Genomic DNA, 16685 nt, shown 5'->3' with positions numbered 1-16685 from the left:
GTCAAGTAATCTAAATAATCCAAATAATCCAAATAATTCAAGTAATCCAAATAATTCAAGTAATTCAAATAATTCAAATAATCCAAGTAATTCAAATAATTCAAGTAATCCAAATAATCCAAATAATTCAAGTAATCCAAATAATCCAAATAATCCAAATAATTCAAATAATCCAAATAATTCAAGTAATTCAAATAATTCAAATAATCCAAGTAATTCAAATAATTCAAGTAATCAAAATAATCCAAATAATTCAAGTAATCCAAATAATTCAAGTAATCCAAATAATCCAAGTAATCCAAATAATCCAAATAATCCAAGTAATTCAAATAATTCAAGTAATCCAAATAATCCAAATAATTCAAGTAATTCAAATAATTCAAGTAATCCAAATAATCCAAATAATTCAAGTAATCCAAATAATTCAAATAATCCAAATAATTCAAGTAATTCAAATAATTCAAATAATCCAAGTAATTCAAATAATTCATGTAATCCAAATAATCCAAATAATTCAAGTAATCCAAATAATTCAAGTAATCCAAATAATCCAAGTAATCCAAATAATCCAAGTAATTCAAATAATTCAAGTAATCCAAATAATCCAAATAATTCAAGTAATCCAAATAATTCAAGTAATCCAAATAATCCAAATAATCCAAGTAATCCAAATAATCCAAATAATCCAAGTAATTCAAATAATTCAAGTAATCCAAATAATCCAAATAATTCAAGTAATCCAAATAATTCAAGTAATCCAAATAATCCAAATAATCCAAGTAATCCAAATAATCCAAATAATCCAAGTAATTCAAATAATTCAAGTAATCCAAATAATCCAAATAATTCAAGTAATTACAAATAATTCAAATAATTCAAGTAATCCAAATAATTCAAATAATTCAAGTAATTCAAGTAATCTAAATATTCCAAATAATTCAAGTAATCCAAATAATCCAAATTAACCAAATAATCCAAATAATTCAAATAATTCAAGTAATCCAAATAATTAAAATAATCCAAGTAATCAAAATAATTCAAGTAATCCAAATAATTCAAATAATCCAAATAATTCAAGTAATCAAAATAATCCAAATAATTCAAGTAATCTAAATAATTCAAATAATTCAAGTAATTCAAATAATCCAAATAATTCAAGTAATCCAAATAATCCAAATAATTCAAGTAATCCAAATAATTCAAATAATCCAAATAATTCAAATAATCCAAATAATTCAAATAATCCAAATAATTCAAATAATCCAAATAATCCAAATTAACCAAATAATTCAAATAATTCAAGTAATCAAAATAATTAAAATAATTCAAGTAATCCAAATAATTCAAGTAATCCAAATAATTCAAGTAATTCAAGAAATCCAAATAATTCAAATAATTCAAGTAATTCAAGAAATCCAAATAATTCAAATAATTCAAATAATTCAAGAAATCCAAATAATTCAAATAATCCAAATAATTCAAGTAATCCAAATAATTCAAATAATCCAAATAATTCAAATAATCCCAATAATTCAAATAATCCAAATAATTCAAGTAATTCAAATAATCTAAATAATCCAAATAATTCAAGTAATCCAAATAATTCAAATAGACCAAATAATTCAAGTAATCCAAATAATTCAAGTAATCCAAATAATCCAAATAATTCAAGTAATCCAAATAATTCAAGTAATCAAAATAATTCAAGTAATCCAAATAATCCAAATTAACACAATTAATCCAAATAATTCAAGTAATCCAAATAATTAAAATAATCCAAGTAATCCAAATAATTCAAGTAATCCAAATAATTCAAATAATCCAAATAATTCAAGTAATCCAAATAATCCAAATAATTAAAATAATTCAAATAATTCAAGTAATCTAAATAATCCAAATAATCCAAATAATTCAAGTAATTCAAATAATTCAAGTAATCCAAATAATTCAAATAATTCAAGTAGTTCAAATAATCCAAATAATTCAAATAATTCAAGTAATCCAAATAATCCAAATAATTCAAATAATTCAATTAATTCAAGTAATCTAAATAATCCAAATAATCCAAATAATTCAAGTAATCCAAATAATCCAAATAATCCAAGTAATTCAAATAATTCAAGTAATTCAAATAATTCAAATAATTCAAGTAATCCAAATAATCCAAATAATTCAAGTAATTCAAATAATTCAAGTAATTCAAATAATCCAAATAATCCAAATAATTCAAATAATTCAAGTAATTCAAATAATTCAAATAATTCAAATAATCCAAATAATCCAAATAATTCAAGTAATCCAAATAATCCAAATAATTCAAATAATTCAAGTAATTCAAATAATTCAAGTAATTCAAGTAAGTCAAGTAATCTAAATAATCCAAATAATTCAAGTAATTCAAGTAATTCAAATAATTCAAATAATCCAAATAATCCAAATTAACCAAATAATTCAAATAATCCAAATAATCCAAATAATTCAAATAATCCAAATAATCCAAATTAACCAAGTAATCCAAATAATCCAAATAATTCAAATAATTCAAGTAGTTCAAATAATCCAAATAATTCAAATAATTCAAGTAATCCAAATAATCCAAATAATTCAAATAATTCAATTAATTCAAGTAATCTAAATAATCCAAATAATCCAAATAATTCAAGTAATCCAAATAATTCAAATAATCCAAGTAATTCAAGTAATCCAAATAATCCAAATAATTCAAATAATTCAATTAATTCAAGTAATCTAAATAATCCAAATAATCCAAATAATTCAAGTAATCCAAATAATTCAAATAATTCAAGTAATTCAAATAATTCAAATAATCCAAATAATTCAAATAATCCAAGTAATTCAAATAATTCAAATAATCCAAGTAATTCAAATAATTCAAGTAATCCAAATAATCCAAATAATTCAAGTAATCCAAATAATTCAAGTAATCCAAATAATCCAAATAATCCAAGTAATCCAAATAATCCAAATAATCCAAGTAATTCAAATAATTCAAGTAATCCAAATAATCCAAATAATTCAAGTAATCCAAATAATTCAAGTAATCCAAATAATCCAAATAATCCAAGTAATCCAAATAATCCAAATAATCCAAGTAATTCAAATAATTCAAGTAATCCAAATAATCCAAATAATTCAAGTAATCCAAATAATTCAAGTAATCCAAATAATCCAAATAATCCAAGTAATCCAAATAATCCAAATAATCCAAGTAATTCAAATAATTCAAGTAATCCAAATAATCCAAATAATCCAAATAATTCAAGTAATTCAAATAATTCAAGTAATCCAAATAATTCAAATAATTCAAGTAATTCAAGTAATCTAAATATTCCAAATAATTCAAGTAATCCAAATAATCCAAATTAACCAAATAATCCAAATAATTCAAATAATTCAAGTAATCCAAATAATTAAAATAATCCAAGTAATCAAAATAATTCAAGTAATCCAAATAATTCAAATAATCCAAATAATTCAAGTAATCAAAATAATCCAAATAATTCAAGTAATCTAAATAATTGAAATAATTCAAGTAATTCAAATAATCCAAATAATTCAAGTAATCCAAATAATCCAAATAATTCAAGTAATCCAAATAATTCAAATAATCCAAATAATTCAAATAATCCAAATAATTCAAATAATCCCAATAATTCAAATAATCCAAATAATCCAAATTAACCAAATAATTCAAATAATTCAAATAATTCAAGTAATCCAAATAATTAAAATAATTCAAGTAATCCAAATAATTCAAGTAATCCAAATAATTCAAGTAATTCAAGAAATCCAAATAATTCAAATAATTCAAGTAATTCAAGAAATCCAAATAATTCAAATAATTCAAATAATTCAAGAAATCCAAATAATTCAAATAATCCAAATAATTCAAGTAATCCAAATAATTCAAATAATCCAAATAATTCAAGTAATCTAAATAATTTAAATAATTCAAGTAATCTAAATAATTCAAATAATTCAAGTAATCCAAATAATTCAAGTAATCCAAATAATCCAAATAATTCAAATAATCCAAATAATTCAAGTAATCCAAATAATTCAAGTAATCCAAATAATTCAAATAATTCGAATAATTCAAGTAATCCAAATAATCCAAGTAATCCAAATAATTCAAGTAATCCAAATAATTCAAGTAATCCAAATAATTCAAGTAATTCAAGTCATCTAAATAATTCAAATAATTCAAGTAATCCAAATAATTCAAATAATTCAAGTAATTCAAGTAATCTAAATAATCCAAATAATTCGAATAATCCAAATAATTCAAGTAATCCAAATAATTCAAGTAATCCAAATAATTCAAGTAATCCAAATAATTTGAATAATCCAAATAATTTGAATAATCCAAATAATCCAAGTAATTCAAATAATCCAAATAATTTGAATAATCCAAGTAATCCAAATAATTCAAGTAATCCAAATAATCCAAGTAATTCAAATAATCCAAATAATTCAAGTATCAACGCTTATCTTAAAAATTTCAAAATATGAAAAATATTTTTACTTTGACTTATGATTATAATTAATTATAACTAAGTAATTATTTTTTTACTATTTTTTGTTCTTTTTCAGATTGGTGTACTTGCTACATTGCAATGTCAAGTCCTTTTCCATTTTCTGCCAAATTTCTGGATTGTTCTTGCTTTTGTGATATTTGAAGGGCTCCAAGGAGGTTTGGGTTATGTGAACACATTTTACCGAATGTCATATGAGGTGAGCAAGAAAAATCAATATAATAATCAATATAATAATCATATAATAATCAATATAATAATCATATAATAATCAATATAATAATCATATGAATAATAATAAAACGTGTCAAAATGTTAAATGCACTATCAATGGTTATTTAGTCACTTTCTAAGGAGGCTAACTTAGATAAATAAAACCCAAATTGGCATTGTTTAAATGATTGTCGCAAATATTTGCACCACCATCTACAGGATTGCAGATTTTTACCACTATAACCACTCTTTACTGAGGGCGGCATGTATCTGAGCAGCTGCATGTGAAGTCAAGGAAGATTTGATTCAGAATATATAAAGGAATGGTGCAGAAGCAACATTGCCATTTTCAGTCCATTGATTTGTGGTTCTGCACCTGACACATCTTTGCTACGTGTCGTGGTCGACCAGACGACAACAGATCCTGATACCAACTTCTCCTGAACTTTCACCAGAACCTTGTTAACTTAGGTTGCAGCCCTATAATGCTCAATGCCAAAACTGTCCATCATGATTTATCACTTCCACTAACCACAGTACCAATATGGATGGATAAATCTGGCCCCTACCACAGTAGACGCATTATACTTCAGTGGCAATTTTTGAATTGGGTGAACAAAAGTTAATGAAAAAAAATGTAATCACATTTGAAGACGCCTTCAAAACAAATCATTTACCATTCATATATGTATCGATGTAAATCTAATTGTATTACTTGCTATGCTTAAAGCATTCAATATCAGCGATCAAGTTTATGTCGTTTGATGATGTGGACTGAAAGTTTCTCATTCATAGAATGCAAAGCAAACAACTGTTGGTCACCAGGTACTGTTTATTCAGCATCTTCAAACTTCGATGTCTCTATTTATATATTTATAAAGTTATTGTTGTGTGACGTGGAGTTATTGTTCACCTTTTTACCATTTTGGTTCTTATGGCCATGTCGTCATCATTTACACATGCTTCAAAGTGATGGAGTTAGTGTTTTTTATTTCCCCGTATTCATTTTATTTTTACACTTGTGAACCCGTGTGCTTCAACACGGGTTCACAAGTGTAAAAATAAAATAAACACGGGGAAATAAAAAACACTAACTCCATCACTTCACAGATGGACTTTTTGTGTGTGTGTGTGTGTGTGTGTGTGTGTGTGTGTGTGTGTGTGTGTGTGTAACTGCTCTCTACATGCTAGTCTACATGTTTTTTTTTCAAGGCCATTTCCGTCAGTTGATCAGTTCATTTCTCCATCTGTTCCAAGTCATTATCCGACTTCAACTGCATCTAACTCTCAACTGAACCTCTCGCAATCCAAGCCTTAACTGTTACTAAGCATCTAACTCAACTTATAAACTGAAATTTTTTTCAGCCGTAAATCGTTTTTAAAATACTCATTGACTATCACAAACCCATAGTCACTCCTCAGTGTCATAAAACTGATCGTCAATTCTAAAGTACCCATAAACTAAATCTAAATATATCTACATCCATTGTTCCATGCTTTTTATTACTGTCATTTGTCACATTCTAATTTAAAACCTACCCCTATCTCTCTTTTATCTGTGTTAAAAAATGAATTGTCTAATGACAAATCCTATTTTGTATTTCTTTTGTTACCCTATAAACCTACTTCCTTTTGTCTTATATTTCCTTTTCCTTTTCTATCCTACTTTCTAGTACTTGGCAGGGCCAGGGGTCAACTATAGTATCACGTATCTAAGTATAAGTAAAAATATATAATATAAAATTATTTTTAAAAAATTGTAATGTTGTAGTCAACTAGGAAGCAACCCCAGTGGATTATGTTCGCTAGATAGATAGTTCTTGGAAAGAAACTTTGCTCATGAAAGTTTCGTTTAGTTTTGGGCAGAGAGAGAGAGAGAAAGGGAAATTATTAACAATTATTTTAGCTAGACAAGTTTTTGTTGTGAATGTTTTACAGGAGAAAGAGATTGAAGATTGAAGCTCAGCCGAGTATGGAAATAATGATAGAATAGAGAAAGACTAGTGACATTTCTTCTGTGCAAAAAAAAAAAATAGTATGGAGGAGAAGAGGACATTAAATTTCAAAGTCGGTTTTGTATGTTTTATTTATTTGCGGACTATTATCCTCATCTTTTTTATAGTAATTGTTGTTTAACGTTGTTTTGTATTTTATCAAAGCAGGAAAGAGTGCTCTGAGCAGCACCTCCCCAGATGTGGCAACAATACTCCATCTTAGAATATATTTGGCTTTTATATAGGTAGATTGTTTTTATATAGGTAGATTGTTTCTCTCTTACCATATTTTCATATATATATATATATACACACACACACACACATATATATATATATATATATATTGAATAGCACGGCGTTATTCTGTTTTACAATTTTCCTTTTTATCTTCTCCAATCTCCGAATAGTCCTTTTTGTGTTCTTCTCGAAATTGTATAAGTTGGATCCATAATTGTGAGCGCTTTTGTTGACAGAAGTGCTTCTATCATCCTCAGGCATATTGTAGAAATAAATGTAGAAATTGTTTTTTTTTTAAATTACATATATATACATTTTTTCATAGTCACGTGGTAGCTTGTTACAAGTTATATACACACACACATATATATATTCAAAATTTATCCCAAACATTTCAAAACGTTTCGGCTGCACTCATAATTAATATTATTTATCTGAGACTTCTTTGTTTTAATGTACAACGCCTGGAGTATTCTTAACCTGTTTACATTTCTCTCAATCTGTAATACTCTTGTATTTTCTACCATAATTCTCCGAAATTCCGAATGATGGCAGCCATGTCCCTTCAAATGTTGTGATATGGAGCTAGAGTCAGAGAGGTGGAGTCAATCTTCACGACAATGTGTTAGTTGTTGAACCAATGTAGCTACTAGTATTGGAGATTCACTCTCCTATTGGGCAGCTGAATTTGTAAATTACATTGGTCCTTTCCAACAGGTCACTTGCCTGCAAAATGTTGTTTTTCATTACAAGGCTTGCAGATAAATAATATTAATTATAAGTGCAGCCGAAACGTTTTGAAATGTTTGGGATAAATTTTGAATATAAATGTGTGTGTGTATATGTATATAAAAAAAAAAGTCTGCTCACCTAACTTGTAACAAGCTACCATGTGACTATGAAAAAATGTATATATATGTAATTTAAAAAAACAATTTCTACATTTATTTCTACAATATGACTGAGGATGATACAAGCACTTGCAATTATGGATCCAACTTATACAATTTCGAGAAGAACACAAAAAGGACTATTCGGAGATTGGAGAAGATAAAAAGGAAAATTGTAAAACAGAATAACTCCATGTTATTCAATAATATTTGTCTAAATGAGAAGATGCTGCCTAAATATACACAATATATATATATATATATATATATATATATATATATATATATCTACACTAGCAGGGAGGGTAGGGCAGCTTTGCCTGGTCATAAAATATGCTTAAATATGATATTTTAATTTGTCCAGATTTCGTATATATTATTCTATCGTATTATCGTATTATATTAGTCATGATTTCCAAAGTAAAAAAAAGTATTAGGGTGCCATCAGCTAGAATCCAAACTGAAAGCAAAACTGTAGCATTCGAAGCTGATGACATAACCACTGTACCAACATATGAAATGCATATGAACTGATTAAAAATTAAAAATAAACGTACAATGTATAAAATCTATGATTTTTTTTCAATTTTGACCCCTTAAAAACTATTCTAATCGGCTAAAGACCCATAAAAGAATAGTTCATAAAAATCCAACCATTTGAGGCCCCTAGCACCGCTCTGTGACCTTTAGTTTCGGAAGAGATATTTTGAAAATATGGAGTCAGACAGACAGACATGTAACCTTTTATATGTTAGATTTTATTTTTAATTATCTTAATTAAATATAGCAAAATGCTACTTTCCCACTCTCCCTCACATGCACGTTTCTTTGTCTTTACTTATTTACTGTCCAGTTTTTATTTTATATGTATTTTGTGTATGTGCATAAATATATATATATATATATATATATATATATATAATACTTACATGGCACCTTCTCATTGGCTATACCTTCTCTGCCTACCCTCTCCATACACACACATCCTCTTCATTACACTGAAGAAGACTGAATGTACAGTTAAAAATTTTCAATTACACATGCTGTTGATCATTTTTTCAATTTTTCTTCTTTTTTTTTCTCTACCAGATTGCGTCCGAATACCTTGAATTCAGCATGGGAGTGACATCAATTGCAGATTCGTTTGGAATTGTCCTTGCTGGCCTTGTTTCAATTCCTGCCCATAACAAACTCTGTGATATGCACATTCATTTACCAACATTTTAATTCATTTACTTCATGTTTTTAATGAAAGTTTGGAAAATTTTAAACTCAATGGATTCAAACGTTCATTTTTTTAGATTTTATTGTCTCACTTTTTATTTCCCATTTAAAAAAAGTATTTTAATCAATAATATTTTCAAGATTTTTTTATATTTTGTTTTTAATAAAAGGAGGATTCCTCATTTTTTTTTTTTTTCAAAGTAATTGACAAAGTTTAATTTTTTTAACCCATAGATTATAGGAGAAATATTATCTAAATTGTAATCCAACAAATGATAGATTTAAATACTTTCATTTTTTTTATTATTTTAGATAGAAAGTCTATTATATGCAGTTATGCACTAGCACCATTGGTGAATGTATGAACCCTTCACTATAGATAAAAACCTTGTGTTTAAGATAGGTGTTATGTTTCAGCATTAAATCATCTCAAAAAGTGTTGATATGTTGTAAAACAAACTCAATCAAATGTTATTAATTGAATGTATATCTAATGCCATAAAAATATACAAGTTATTGATGTCAATTCTATATTATCAATAAATGACTTTAAATGAGAGAAAAAAACAATTTTAACTTGTGACTTCCCATTTAACTGTTCAAGTATATTTGATTCAGTTAGATGAGCAGTCTAAACATTAAATAAAACACAAAATATTCAAATGGTTTCTAATTCTTTATTAAATCTGTGTGAAAATAACCTCCAATATAATCATACATATTGTGTCTCTGTTTCAATATTCATATGCATAAATAGCTATTCTTTTTATATTATTATATTATTTATATTAGTAAAGGAGGTAATTCAGTCTATATTCAAGTGAACACATGTAGGAATTGATGTTAGTATTGCCTGTAAACTTAGCATAAATAAACTATCATTTTCTGTAACAAAACTGACATCAAACAAAAGGAAAACAAACCTCTTCTATGAATAATAACCATATATTTATTTGATTGACATACACAGTTGGGTGTAGTTTGTTGAAAGTTTAAACAGGAATTAAAATAAGAAAGGATAATTAGTGGCTGAAAGTTTTCTTGGAGCAGCATATCTTCGATGAAGATGGCTTTGCTCGGCTGTCATTTGATAGACAAAGGTAGAAAAGATGAAACGTCTTCATTGGTGCCTGGTAGTTTCCTGATGCTTTGATATCAAAGGGTTGAAAGTAGTTCTTCAAAGTTTAAATTAATATGCTCTGCAATCTGATTGGTGACCAAGTCTCCTCATAGGGGTTGCTCTCCACCAGAAGAAAGAAATATTCTGGTTTATAACTGCTATACAACAACTAGTTTTTTTTTTTTTTTTCAAATGACTTTGTTATAATTGTAGCTTACAAGTTGGGAAGTAATGAAATAATTGGTTCTTGTTTAGAATTCCCTCTAAAAACCCAAAATAAAGAAAAATCTGTGTAATGTATATACCTGTGACAAAAAATATATTCCAAAAATCACAAATTGATCAAATAGTTTTATTTTTTTATAAGAAAATCAGATTTTATGAGTATCTGGAGAGTGGCCATCTCAGTTGCCATTTTGAAAAAATCTAACAAAAAAATCATCACAGCAATACATGGTCTACATATGAAAGTATCATTAGTCTACAAGGTTAGAAAGAAACGCATAGCCGGAGAGAAAAACCAGCTTTGATCTCCTCCTCTCTCCACCTTAATATTCCTTCTTTTTTTTTTTTTTTAATTTTAAATGCTGTTTTGTTTTTATTGGATGACCATTTTTATTTTTGTCAGTGAACACCAACAACGAATAAAGAATTTTGTTAAAAATTATATATTTTATTTTTTGTAATATTATATTTTTACTTAAAATAAATTATTTTTGACTTCTATGACTTGATGATTTATTTTCTGAACTTGTCATTTATCACAGAAACTTTGAATATTTATTTCACTAGACTCACATTCCTACAAGAAAACTTTTAATCAATTTTCATAGTGAATATTCCAATGTCCGAACATCTCTTTATCATCTGCCATAAAAAATAAATGCATTTTATTTATTTTTTTTTATGTTAGCTTTTGTTTCATTTTACTTACAGAAATGAAGGAGACCCCATTCCTGGGACTAACACTTGATCTCTACATGAGATATATAGATATATAGATAGTCAAGTATTAAATTAAATTCTTTTACCTCTTTAATTCTCTAGTTAGTAAAAAAAGTAATAATATTAATTTTCCTCTTCTCAATTGACAATTTAATTATAATATAGTATATCTTTGGTGTTACTGGATTTCAGGAAAAGAATTCATCTAGTCTGATGGAGTATCTAGCATAGTGCTGTTATTTGAGGCAACATCACTTGAACATGGTGCACCATTCCTTGTATAAACCAGTATGGGGTAACATTACCAAGGAGATCTTATTTGAGCTGTGAATACGAAATGTTTTTTTGAATATTTGGTCAAAGTTTATTTCTAGGGAAAAGTATCCTCATGCCAGGTTTTTTTCTGACAAACTTCTGTACAGAAAGACCTTTCATACCTAAGGACAGTGTCTAATAGGCATTTAAAGTCTCTCCAGTAAGCATTCAAGTTTCGGATTTGTGAACTTATTTTCTCTGGGTCTGTGCTCATTAATAAAATTGCTTAAAATCATCATGGTTGTCGGACGCACACTTCCATCAACAAAAATGTCATCATTGTACAATTGTTGATAACTTTATGTAATCAATTAAGTCCAAATCTCAAACAGGTAAGAAAAATACTTTACCCTTTAGAATGGCCACAGGGTTTTGTCATTGTGCTCTTTTGTCCATATATGCATCTCGATGCTGATTGAGATTGTGATACTCAGTAATAGACTGGAGCTACCATTTGTTTTTCTGCAGCACAGCCATCAGTAGGATTAGTCGATTTGGGGACCTAAGATCTTTATTTCTTTGATTTCCATGTCAAATAAAGCAGTCAAAGGCACATATGATATCATGCGTGCGTGCGTGTTAAGCTTTTTAATCATGTGACAGTCAAGCATCTACTACTGCTTGTTTTGAATCTACAGGTTATCATTAAGTATTACTAAAGCATGATCCATGTGAAAGAAGGCTTGAAGAAGCTCCTCAACATGCAACTCAGTAAAACTCTTTCATGTCACCGAATAGAATCACAAATTTCTGTAGCTTTGCCAAGAAGATATTGGCAGTTTCTCATGAGCACGAGTCGCACAAAGTTGAGAAAATACCCTGTGCAAAGCATTTTTTCTTTTGCTGATATACTTCATATGCACCACCCAACAAGCATTTTAGGTCCACACATTCATTCCAGTTCACCTGTCTGACATATTAATTCATCCTTCTCTATGAAATATGCCACATTTAGAATGGTGCATCAATCGATAGAGTTAAGACAGGATATAAAAAAAAATCGTCTCTAATCTAACATCCCATTGCTCCCATCTTGTGTTTGTTTCATAAGTACTTCAATGGAATGTGCTCTAATGAACTTGTTCCACTAGTGCTCCTCGACATAAATACCGACTCGACAATCAGCAAAATCCCACCCCTTTACTATAAAAGTCTCCAGATGGCAGAAGGCTTTCTACTCTAATAACGTCTTCCTCCAAACTGCTAACCTTTGGAATTTCCTACCTGCTCCCTGTTTCCACCAACATGCATATATTTAAATGTAATGTGAACAAACATCTTACTACACAAGTACTAACTTAGGATGCTCCTATAAATCTGGCCCCTAAATCATAGTAGTCCCTTTTGTTTTAGTAGCAATTCATACCATGTCTTGGGTGAAAAACAAACGTGTGTTAGAAAGCCTTTCCTTAATTAGCAATTATCAAGAGTAAAGAGAGAAATCATCTCTTCTCAATTGCGAATGAAATCTGTTTGTATTTTTTAAAGATTTTTTATGGGAATTGCTCGAGACAAGGCATGAAGCCACTTGATGTATGGAGCTAACAAGAACAAAAAATGATTATCGCAAAGATAGGAGATGCTTATTGACCCTAGTCTTGAAAAGACAAAGGCTGCAGGTAGGAGGAAAACAGTCAGCAGGAAGAGAGTTCCACAATCTTGTAGTTCTTGTAAAGAAGCTACTGGAGTAAGAAGCTGTATTGCAATGAGTTTTTTTTTTTTTTTTTTTTTTTTTTGCATAGGCCACTCGAGGATAAGGGTTAAGTTAGAAATTGGACAATATAATAATCGTTAGTAATGGAAATTCGGTAAATTTGTTAACTTATATGGAACAGTTCATCAAAAACTTGTTTACGTTAGACTTGAAGACAACCATATTGTAGTCAGCAGGAAAACGGAAGACAATTCCATAGGCGTGCAGTTCTAAGAAAGAAGCTTTGCTCATGGAATCTACGTTTAGGTTTAAGCACAGATAAAGAGTGGGGGAAATTAATGATAGTGTTTTCTGCTAGACGGGTGTTTCTTGTGAAAATTTGGCGAGGGGGGGACCATAGATTGGAGCTCAGCCGAGCACCTGCCATGAAAATAACGATAAAGCAGAGACAAACTCACAACATCACTTCTGTGAGAAAGAGGTTGCAGGGAAGAGAAAAGGACATCCCCTATGAGGCTACGAAGTCTATTTTGAACTCTATCAAGGCAGGACAAGTCCTTTCTAGCAGCTCCTGCCCAAATGTGGCAACAGTACTCTATCCTAGGACGTACCTGGCTCTTATATAGATAGAGAATTGCATCAACAGTGGGATATCTACTGGATCGATAGAATGAGCCCACCATTTTTGCAGCGGCCTTGGCAACGGATTTAATGTATGTGTTCCATTTAAGATCAGGAGTAAAGGTCAAGCCTAGGAGCTTTTCAAAACATGAGGCCTCCCCAAGACGAGAGCCATTCATTTCAATGGATGCCAGATGGGGATCAGAGCGTTGATGATGTAAAGATAAAAGCTTGGTTTTAGATGCATTAAAAGTAACCAGCTACTCCTTTCCCCATTGTACCACTTGCTCAAGATCAGAGGATAGAGAATCGGAGAGAAATTGGTTGTTTACAGTTTTAGATGTGCTACCATAGATAGTAGTGACATCAGCATAATATGAATGATGTAAGGATGTGATTTGGAAGATCATTAATGTAGATCAGGAAGAGAGTTGGGCTCAGGATGGACACCTGAGGAACTCCAGCATTAATACTGTCAGCTTCTGATTTTTGTCCCTCAACTACTACTCTTATGAACCTATCAGAGAGAAATGATTTAATAATTGAGAAGATATTTCCAGTTATACCATCTTGTGAAGTAAACCTTTATGCCATACTCTATCAAAGGTCTTTGCTATATCAAGAGCAATTGCCTTAGAAAGGTTGCCTCCGTCGAGAGATTGCTAATCCTATGAGATATAACTGTAAGCACATCAGCTGTAGATCTAGCAGAACGGAAACCATATTGCGTGTCACTAAGAAGATTATTTTTGCTGAGATGGCTGATTACTTCTCTATTTAATATGGATTCCAGCAACTTACTCATGATGCACAGGAGACTTATTGGCCTGTACTGAGAGGAAGATGAGCGATCACCTGAATTCTTAAATACAGGGCATACTGATAAGATTTTCCAGGGTGATGGAAAGCAATTCTCTTTAAGACAACGTTTAAACAGTTTTGTATGTACATTAGTTTTGGTTGAAGTTTTTTTAGTAGTATAATTGGAATACCGTTTTTTTTTTATTAGCTTGGCAACATCATGTACAGATATTTGTATATCACATATCGTGTTTTCTGATACAGGAGGAAATATTGGGGGGTTGGCAGCCTTCGTTGCAAAAGGTAGAATTAGCTGCAAAGTTCTTGGCAAAGAGTTTGGCTTTGTCTGATGCTGACGAGATTACCTCAGGTCCATTGATGATAGTTGAGATAGAGCATACGCTTCTGTTCAGGATTCTGTTTGCTATTTGCTAAAACTGGTGGGAACCAAGCCGCTGCTCAGCTACTTTTAACTTGACGGACTGAGCATACAACTTTCTTGCATTCTTTATTACTTTCTTATAATGGTTGCTGGCAGTCCTGAAAGCGGCTTTAGTCTCAATACATCTATTATGTTGGAAGCAGGATAAAGGAATGTTATTAATAATAAGAGCATTAATATAAGAATAATTAAATGAAAACAATTTTTTTAAATACTTTATTTATTAATTTATCAAAAGTTTGAAAAACAAGGATATAATAAAATATTTTCTTATTCTATGGATTTTCAAAAAAAAATTTTCTTCAGATGAAATTACTAGCAAAAATAGCAAAAAAATTAAAACTTTAAAAAGTGTAATTTTTTGTACATCGTAATTTTGAAAGTTTGGATTTTTATGTTAACTAATAATTCTATAGCAGTTCTATGACCTTAAACTATATCTGATGATGAGGCCCTAGTTTGCGGGCATGGGGAGTGTGGAGCCATCCTTTAATTGCCATTGCTCCCAGGTCCACTCTGTTAGGGTTTCAACCATGGGTTAAATAGAAACCGACTTGAAAAAAAATATTTATTAAAAAAATTTTCTTCAAAATCACTGGATTCGGCATTTAATAATCTGAAAAGGGTTGATATGCCGTAAAACAAAAACAACCAAAATCAACCATCTATAGTGGTTTTATATTTTTATTTTACTTGTTTTCTAAAACTGTAATTTTTAATTTATTCAACATTTAATTTTCTTTCCACTATATATATATATATATATATATATATATATATATATATATATATATATATATATATATATATATATATATATATATATATATATATATATGAGCAAACAGTTAATAAAACTGTATATATTATAAGCTCTATTTCCTATTTGGTTTTATCAAGCTTTTAAATCTGGCTGAGATAATTTTATAAATATTAATTCTTTAATATTTATAATTTACTTTAATTTTACCATCTTGGATTATTTTGGTAAATTTAGTTGTAATTTTTATTTTATATTATTATTATTATTTTTATTTTATTTATTTATTTATTTTTTTAATTATTACAGTAATAATAATAATAATAATAATAATAATAATATCTACAGATACTAGTGTTTCATCCTTTTGGGAATCACCCAGGGTGACATATTTACTGCCGGTCAGGAGATTCAAACCCGGCCATGAAACTATGTCTAACTACATTAGCAAGGAACTAACCCCACTGCCAACCTCAACTGTAAAATATATTGAAATTTAAAGATTTATTTTTAAATGTTGTAATTTCCGTCCAGAATGATCTAATGATTATGACATCATGATCTGTGCGTGCGAACTTAACTGAACGATTTTCATTTCAACGATAAAGTGCTCAACAATAAGAACCGAGTTCTTAAAGGAGCTGACATTGCCGCTAATCGAGCCAGAGATGTCGCGGGGTTCGAATCGTTCGACTGGTAGTAATCGTGACACCCTGCACTGAAGAATCCCGAAAGGATGAAACACTAGTGTCTGTAGGTATTTAATTATTATAGTAAAAAAATAATTATATATATATATATATATATGACGTCACTAAAATTTCCTTCTCTTTAACAGCGCCAGCCCCCCTTCCTTTTTGAATTTCCAACATCAATTTTTTCCGTTTCTCTTAAATAGAACTGCGTCACA

The 16685-nt window shown here is 29.0% G+C and overlaps 1 protein-coding gene across 2 annotated transcripts in view; it reads left to right on the top strand.

Moving 5' to 3' along the window:
* Positions 1–9325, top strand: part of LOC145260575 (battenin-like) — a 141221-nt gene extending 131896 nt beyond the window's left edge. Inside the window, exons 15-16 of one of the 2 annotated variants that reach the window (XM_080118853.1) lie at positions 4615–4755; positions 8983–9325. In XM_080118853.1, coding sequence (XP_079974979.1) covers positions 4615–4755; positions 8983–9120 — 279 coding nt within the window. In that variant the 3' untranslated portion in view covers positions 9121–9325. The remainder of the gene's footprint in view (positions 1–4614; positions 4756–8982) is intronic. The other variant, XM_080118854.1, reaches the window with a different exon arrangement.
* Positions 9326–16685: the final 7360 nt, after the last annotated feature.

Source organism: Euprymna scolopes, chromosome 36 (assembly GCF_053919585.1).
Source record: "Euprymna scolopes isolate OS-2025 chromosome 36, ASM5391958v1, whole genome shotgun sequence".
NCBI classification, from domain to species: Eukaryota; Metazoa; Mollusca; class Cephalopoda; order Sepiida; family Sepiolidae; genus Euprymna; species Euprymna scolopes.
The sequence above is the reverse complement of the archived record's forward strand: the minus strand, read 5'-3'. Positions and strand labels throughout refer to the sequence as shown.